At 38.6% G+C, this 8802-nt stretch overlaps 1 protein-coding gene across 1 annotated transcript; it reads left to right on the top strand.

Annotated features, from left to right (window-relative positions):
- Nucleotides 1-3178: 3178 nt before the first annotated feature.
- fmodb (fibromodulin b) lies at nt 3179-5666 on the top strand. The gene is made up of 2 exons (XM_066644924.1): nt 3179-4121; nt 5515-5666. Exons 1-2 carry the CDS (start codon nt 3179-3181, stop codon nt 5664-5666), a joined length of 1095 nt encoding a protein of 364 aa, XP_066501021.1.
- The last annotated feature ends 3136 nt before the right edge of the window (nt 5667-8802 follow it).

The raw sequence follows: 8802 nt of genomic DNA, 5'->3' as shown, positions 1-8802 counted from the left end.
CATGGCTCACCTCACAATGTCTTTGTTTATTACATGCATCTGTACTTAACACACTTTTTGTATCATTATTCCCTAAGCAAAACTTTATAAGAGCAGTTTACACAGTGTTTGCATTGTATTAAGTATTGTGTTCTAGCTTTATACACGGTAGGGTCAGGTTGGGCCCGGAAACCACTAGGTTTCTTAGGGTATAAGGAAGGAACACACCAAAGAGAGGGCATAAGTCCATCATAGGGCATCAGACACTCACACAGGCACACACACATGAGGGAAATTCTACAGACAATATACCAGCCAACGTGGATTTTTGGATAGTGAGAGGAAACCCATGGAGACACTGAGAGAACCTGCTAAATTCCTCACAGGCAGTGACCCAAGGTGAGAATCAACGCTAGGACCACGTTTAAAATTTCAAATCGTACCCCAGTCCATAAGGTCAGCACATGGAGACAACTAACATCTGCTGGAATAGGACTCCATAAATGTAAACATATGTTTATATTGTTGTCATAAAAGGCTAATCCAGACTTAAGTAGCACTTGGAGCAGTGTAGACCTTTGAAGAATTACCTTCAGTAAAGTGTTAACAAATGAAACCTAATGCTAACATGCTAACATAAAATTAAAAAAAATCATCTGACAAAAAAAATAAGAAAATGAAAAAGCACAGGAGCATGTTGTTGTTGTTGTTTTGATAACATTGTTTTCACAAAGAGTCAATGCTTATTTTTTGTCCAGAAAATGTACAAACATGCACACATATATACTAACACAAGCACACACGTGCTGGGTTAATGATAAGGCAGGGGGTCTTGGTCCTGACAGACTGGAAAATATGGTTGTTAAAGAGCAGATGTGTTGGTTTCAGACACACATGGCATTTATATTCATATGGCTTCAGGACATACAACCCAGCTATTGCATACAGTATGTATGTGTGTGTGTGTGTGTGTGTGTGTAACAGCTTCCAGAAAACAATGTTGGTTAAAGAATACTGAAATTCGTCAGATTAATGTGTACAACAAAGTGATAGTGTAGAGAGATATTTGCATCACCTTGTCTAAACAAGTGTTAATTAGATTCAAAAGTATGTACATATTATTGTTGTGTGTATACAGTGTAAACTAAGGTGCATTGTGTTTTTTTTACAAATGTAAAACACTAAGTTAAAGGGTTTGAAAGGTTCTTTGGTGACGTTGGTGGTGGGATGCATTTGGAATAAGATCTTTTGACAAAACCCAAAACTCTCTAAAGTGTCTGCCCCCCACCCCCACTTTTCTCCACCTCCTCCCCTCACTCTCAGAACCTGTCCCTCTGAGTTTTAGGAAACTCAACTGAGGAGAAGGAGAAAAGCAAGGGAGAGAACACTCTTCAATCAAAGGTAAGATAATTTCATGATACATACTTATTCTCATGTATAAATGTTAACATATTAACAGGATGGGCAAGATTTTCAAGCTTTGAAATACCTTTAAAATGATGTATGTAATTTATGTACATATTATTCACTGCTAGTATCTTTTATCTACTCTATATGTACAGATGTATCTAGAACTGTAATGGCATGGATTCAAAGCTGGTCAAACCTTATCTATATTATTAATATCAGTACTGTATAAATGTCTAATCACTGTTAGAAATATGTTTAAGCCTTGGTTAAATCTATATCTGTGTCTGGGTGCCAAAGAGCCCCTGATGTTGTATGATTAAATATCATAGCTTAGGCCTGGCTGACACTTAGCCTTAGACTGGGTCTTGAAAAGTGAATGATTTGAATTCTGTGACACCACCTCTTTACTTCTAATTCAGTTATAACTCTGGGCAAACCCAACACCTTGATTACACTGGTTTCATTAATAAATTGTTTTAGTTTTCCCATGTAATACTATAATGTGAGAAGCAGTAATCCTCACTTAAGAGTCCACTACAGAGCTTAGTGTGTGATGATATCTTGGGAGACCACTGGAGAAAGAAATCAATAGTTTCAATCGTGAAGAAAAACTAAGAAAAGACAAAGAGATAGTCTCTGAAGCATCAATGTTTACATCTATCTAAAGAATAGAATCCAAACTAAATGTAAAGCAATGGTCACAACAACATGGCAATGGCCTCATTCATAAAATCAAAAGATCTTCCAATAGTTCACATTTAAGCTGTGAATTATATGCTAATTTAACATGCAGAAATAAACGTATCATCAGAATGTGCCTCCCTCAGAGCAAAGCTACGTTAGTTAACATCACAGAAATAGGCAGGTAGTTCTCATTTTATGGCTACATTCGTACCAAAAAACACTCATAACATAAGGGACTCCTGTAAATATGGTTTTAATATGAAACATATTTGTAGCTTGTTGTTCCTTAGTAAATTTTACACTCATTTTAGATCATTCTTATAGATCATATATGATTTAAAATTCATCTATAATAGTTGGAAAATTTTTACAGTGGATTTAAATGTTATAAATGTGTTTTGAACATGAAAAATGAATGTCTGACGTCCTATTCTTGCAGGTTTTTATGTAACGTTTTACATTACCATATGTATGATACGGTACTGATACTGTATATACTACATAATACATGATATATATGTATATGCACTAGTAATACTAAAAGAAAATGTTCAAGTTACTGACAGCAGTAGTAGCCCCCCCAAAAATAAAATGTAAGTGAAGGTAAAATATTGTATTTCAAAGGTTTTCATTAGGTGCAAACATGATACATTTACAGAAATGTTCATTAAAGGTATTGCAGCAAGAAAACCTTGTTACAGATATTCTCTGAATTTCCAAAGGGTTAAACATAAAATAGGAGGTATTGATGATCTTAATTTAGAGTCACAATGGTGGCATGGGTGTATGGCCAACTGGCTTCATCAGTGACAACATTGAAAAGACATAATGCTAACTGAAGTGTAAAAAAGCAGCTGTAATGGTCCATGCCTCACTGACTGCCACGTGCCAAAACATCACAAGGAATTTCAAGTATAAAAGTGGAACATACTTGCCACGTTAAAGAAGCCCCTTTTTCACTGAATTCATAGCTAAGTGTTGGTCATTTAATTTGTCAGTACTTTACAGTCCTTACCTGGTTACCACACCCCAGGCTAAAAACTTGGATGCACTTGTAAGAACAGACATCTACATTTAATATTTTCCCTCCATCTCCTCAGGGACCATGCATGGCTGGATTGTGCTATTGTTGTGTGCAGGGTTTGTGGACTCGTCTGTTGCACAGCACACCGACACCTTGACCTGGCTGAACTACCTGCGCAACCGGGCCTACAACTACGGATATGGTCAAAGTCATGGTAACTACCATGCTTCACTTTATGCAGATAATGAGAATGACCCCGTACCACTGGACTGTCCCCTGGAGTGTGACTGCCCACATGCTTACCCTCACGCCATGTACTGCCACAGCCGCAACCTGCGTCATGTTCCATTTGTGCCCTCCCGCATGAAATACGTATACCTGCAGAACAACCAAATCACTGGCATCACTGACGGAGTCTTTGACAATGCCACAGGACTCATCTGGATCATCCTTCACATGAACCAGCTGAGATCAGACAAAATCAGCAACAAAGTCTTCAGCAAACTGCAGAAACTGGAACGCCTGTTCCTGCACCACAACAAGCTGGACCGGGTTCCAGAAGGGCTTCCACGCTCCCTTCAAGACCTGCGCATGAACCACAATAACATTTCTAGCATTCCGGTCAATTCTTTGCGTGGAATGACCCATTTAAGTGCCCTACGTCTCCAGGCTAATGCCATCAAAGATTTCGGTAGTGCTCTAGAGTCTCTGAAGTCATTAACCATCCTGGACTTGCGTCTGAACCAGCTGACTAAGGTTCCCGAGCACTTGCCAGCAAACCTAAGCCAGCTCTACCTCGAGCACAATCAAATTTCCACCATTCCGGTGGACTTCCTGCGGAACCAACCCGAACTACGCTTTGTGCGGCTGTCTCACAACAAGCTTACAGACAGTGGAATCCCTCCAAACACGTTCAACGTGAGTACACTGATGGAGCTGGACCTGGCCTACAACAAGCTGGAGAAGATCCCCATCATCAGCACCAACCTGATGAACCTCTACCTCCAGGCTAACCATATCAAAGGTACGGCAAATAGTTACCAATACTCAGAAAATAAAACTCCCAACCAGTTCAAACATTACATCTAACAGAAAGGAAATTAGTGTTAATTAGTCCTAGATTGGTATTTTCCTCTAGTACTTAAAGGGAACTTCTACGATTGTGGAGAAACGCAGTTCAAAGCTCAGCATATTTTAAGGTGGAATTGTATGTTAGAGGTTAAATAAAAACTTGTCTGTAAGTTTTTAATCACTGTTTGAATTTGTAATTCGAGTTGTTTAGTTTTGTAGCACTTTCAGTAATGCAGTTAGCCATCTCCCAAGTTTGGAGACAAACACATTTTTTATACACATTTACAGACACTGGGCCTTGTAAACACCTTAGACCAGTTTCAAGCACAGAAACAGGCCGGAGAGCTAGCAAAAAGCCTTATATTATCTTATATTTTACACAGTTCTGTAATAAAAGCTTACAAATAATCATCTACATCAAGAATGTAATGCAACTTTTGGAAACAAAAATGGATTTTATAAATGTACATTCCTTTCAGTGACAGAAATGTACCTCTACCATAACTTTTTTCTGAGAGCCGTATGAGCAAATCTAAGATACGTTTGAAAAGGGGCAGATTATGAAAGACAAAAACCCACATTTTTAGAGCATAAGCACATTAATTTGAGGATCTGGAGCATCTACCAACACACAAACTTTGAAACAAAACAAACACTAGCCTGAAGAAATGACTACTGATTAATTATGGGGGAAAAATAAATAAAAAATAAGAATGGAGAAGAAAGGGAACCAAGTCAAAATGGCTAAAAACCAGAGCTTCTGCTTCTCGCTCCTGGGCACTTGCTCTGGAGTCAGCTGTGGCTCATTCTCATTTAAAGGAACTGGTGCCGAAACGTTATGGCATTTCATTAAGACGCCGGGGATTGTGTTCACTTATAGCAAAGGGCTATGTCCTATTTAAATGTAAAAATTTAGCTGTGAGAGGAACTGTTCTATTCTAACCCTGGGGTATTTCTTTGTGCTGTTTCCTATAATCACAAGACCAAAGCCTTTCTTCGTACGTTTGGGGAATTTTTCCATAGATCAGTGTTTCAAAGTTTAGCTTTTACCACAGGATTTTTTCTTTTTTTGCATGCAGAAACAGGTTTTGAAAAATGTGTCATAGTTAGGTGATCTGTTCGTCTTACTATCAGTCAGACCTGAACACAGACATGAAGTACTTTTACAGTGTTCTGTCAACTCTCTGAGTTATAGCTTTAAGATTCTAAAAAAAAAAACCTTGATCATTATGTCAGGTAATGACAAACAGGTTCTATTCACAAAGCGGCAGGAATACAGTTTAAGCGCTACTGACTCCTACATTAAAACAGTGTTTGACTCTTCCTTCTTGGCTTTTTACCCCCAGAATTCTCAATCGGGAGTTTCTGCCGAGTTGTGGACATGGCCAACTACTCCAACCTGCGAGTTCTGCGACTGGAAGCCAATAAGATCAGTTCCCGTGACATCCCCCCTGAGGCTTTGCTCTGTCTGCGCATGGCAACCAACATTAACCTGTAGCCAAGGGCCGAGAAACCTTATTATGATCAGCAAATATGTGGCTACTGCAAATAAGGCCAGGGCACACCAACGCAATAAAGCCCAATATTCAATATTCAGCTCTTGCTATTGGGCGTATTTTGGCCCAATGTAAAGAAGTATGTACCTAATACATCTTATACACAAAATTAAGTCATTAAAAAAAAGTAATGATTTGGTTACTCCTTCAGAAACAGAAGGGGAAACACCTTATTTTAAGATAAACAAAATGGACGGTAGCAGGGTATTTTCTGTCAGTTTTATACATACAAACTACACACTAATGAACATGCTAAACTAGGCATTAGAGATACGTTTATTAGAAGAAGAGCATTTGGTTTTTGAGTTGCTCGTGTTGCTTGCAGTTAACGCACAGTGTAAATAACGTCATGTATACAAGAGTCAAATAATTCTTAACTAACCAGTGGATGGGGTTTTGAAATACATCACATACAGAGCATGGCTAACTACCAGAACAAGACAGACAACATACACCACATGGCCAAAAGTCTGTGAACACCTGCTGATCCGGGGGTATTGATCAGTAGCTTATCTCTGTTTTTCTGCAGCTTTTACTCATTTGAAAGCTTAAGAACAGATGCTAGGACATTGATGTGAGGGTTTGATGGTATTTTGCCACAAGAGTAATAAAGTCAGGTACTCAGTGTTACATGATTAGTGACTGATCACCAAAGCCACTCAAACTCCACCTGGGGTAATGGATAGAGCACCATTACAGAGAACAGGGTAATGCAGTTCCACGGCGCAATACCCTGAGGTCTACACTTGGCATGGTGAACTCAGGCTCCTCTGTACATTTCATGACTTTCTAACGCGATTATACAAACCTTGACGGTGAAATATAAAGTTAAAGTGGACATTTACTAATCTTGAAAATAACGCATAGGGGAAATTATGTGCAGTAATCCCTCGCTACTTCGTGGTTCATCTTTCGCAGATTCGCTACTTCGCAGGTTTTTTCAAGGGGGCTTTTTTATTATTTTGTTACATGTATTAGACTAGGCCTGTAGGTGACAAAATATATCATTTTCAAGTGTTTCTTATGTACAGTACATGTATTGTTCATGTCCACATCCGAGTGAAATTTACTGACGTTAAATCACAGCTTAGGAATTATTCTATTAAAGAAACTGGTGGGATATCACATGTAGTTCCAGCTGAAAAAATTATAGAACGACTGTTTAATGCAAAGGGTGGGTTGTTAACAGTAACAGGGAGGGTTTTAAAAGTCCAAATACTCGTTACACACATAATAAAATATCTTTCCTCTACTTCCCGGAAATTCGTTTTTCGCGGGTGGTCTTGGAACGCATCCCCCGCGAAAAACGAGGGATCACTGTAATTTGTTTATTGTGGGTTGACCCGTTGAAATTAGCATTACAGTGGCATGTCTATACAGGGAAAATCAAGTGTAGTATCATACTGAATATATTACATTGCATATATTAAAATATGTAAGGTTTTTATAAGTACTTTTAAATATTATTTCATGTTTAAAATAATGAAAAATAGTAAACTATCTGCTTATTACCAGTAGCAGCAAAACTGTTAAACTGAGTGAACTATGGAAAAATAAACATTCCTCTGAGTTGGTAGTTGATTTGAAAACAGAAGGAAGGGGAAATACTTAGAAAAAGGGAAATCTTATTTTGCTTTATATACATGGACACAATTCTAAGTTTATCAGGGAGTAGGGATAATTTCAATTTTGAATTAACATTTCATTTGATGATGGGTTGGTAGAAGTGAGAGTGACAAAATATTATATTAGCTTTCTCTGTTCGCTGATAGTGACACAATAAAAGCTCTAAAGGACATCAGTAGCAAATTATCAAAACTAACCATTCCAATGTAACGTACCTGTGTAATATTCTAAATTTGAAAAAATGTTTTACAAAGATGCATTAAACATAGTTTAGTACTTATATAGTTATATATTTTTGTATAAAATTACTTTACTAATAGTTTATACTCATAAGGCCTTAACACTGCTTTAGTTTTACGGGATTTCTTTATAATACTGATGTGCTATGAACAACTAAGGAGGGAAAACTAATGACTTGGCTGCAACTGAAGCAGTGTAATGTTGAGGGTGTGTCAAATGTCTTTCAGTTAGGAAACCCAGGTTAAGCTAGGAAATGTGCCTTTTAGATTCATAAATAAATATTTAGCCTTTTATCATGTAACTGTCAGTAAAGACCACATTATAAATTTGTGGTTGGACAACGAGACAAGAACCACACAGACAAGTGTAATTGCTGTCTTGTTACTGTCTTTTTTGAATGTTGTATATCAGAATAAAGACTTATGGACTTGAACCACTGCATGACCACTTTTTGAAAAGGAGAGATGTGCATGTGGGAAAACACAGGATGAGTTCTGAAAACAGCAGCCAATTGTACGTAATTCAAACAAAACTAGCAAAATTCTGGCAATCTACATAGAAAGGAGAAAATTAGGTAAGATCATTCATTCATTCATTCATTCATTCATCTGTAACCGCTTATCCAGTTCAGGGTCACGGTGGGTCCAAAGCCTACCCACAATCACTGGGTGCAGGGCCACAATACACCCTGGAGGGGGCGCCAGTCCTTAACAGGGCAACACAGACACACACACACACACACACTTGAGTCACCAATCCACCTATCAACGTGTTTTTGAACCATGGGAGGAAACCGGAGCACCCGGAGGAAACCCATGCGGACACAGAGAGTCACCCGGAGGAAACCCACGCAGACACAGGGAGAACACACCACACTCCTCACAGACAGTTACCCGGAGGAAACCCACGCAGACACAGGGAGAACACACCACACTCCTCACAGACAGTCACCTGGAGCGGGACTCGAACCCACAACCTCCAGGTCCCTGGAGCTGTGTGACTGAGACACTACCTGCTGCGGCACCGAGCCGCCCAGGTAAGATCATAGGATGCAAAATATGAGAACTTTATATGGTATAAAACAGCTATAAAACCAAAGTGTCTTGGCTACACTACCTTACCTCAACCGAAGCACCGTGACAAAAAATATAACAGTAACTCAGTCTTAGCATGTAACAAATAAAACATCAATTACACCAACAAGGCTACAAA

Source organism: Hoplias malabaricus, chromosome 14, assembly GCF_029633855.1.
Source record: "Hoplias malabaricus isolate fHopMal1 chromosome 14, fHopMal1.hap1, whole genome shotgun sequence".
In the NCBI taxonomy this organism is placed as follows: domain Eukaryota; kingdom Metazoa; phylum Chordata; class Actinopteri; order Characiformes; family Erythrinidae; genus Hoplias; species Hoplias malabaricus.
Note: the sequence above shows the minus strand (reverse complement) of the source record. Positions and strands in the feature narration are given on the sequence as shown.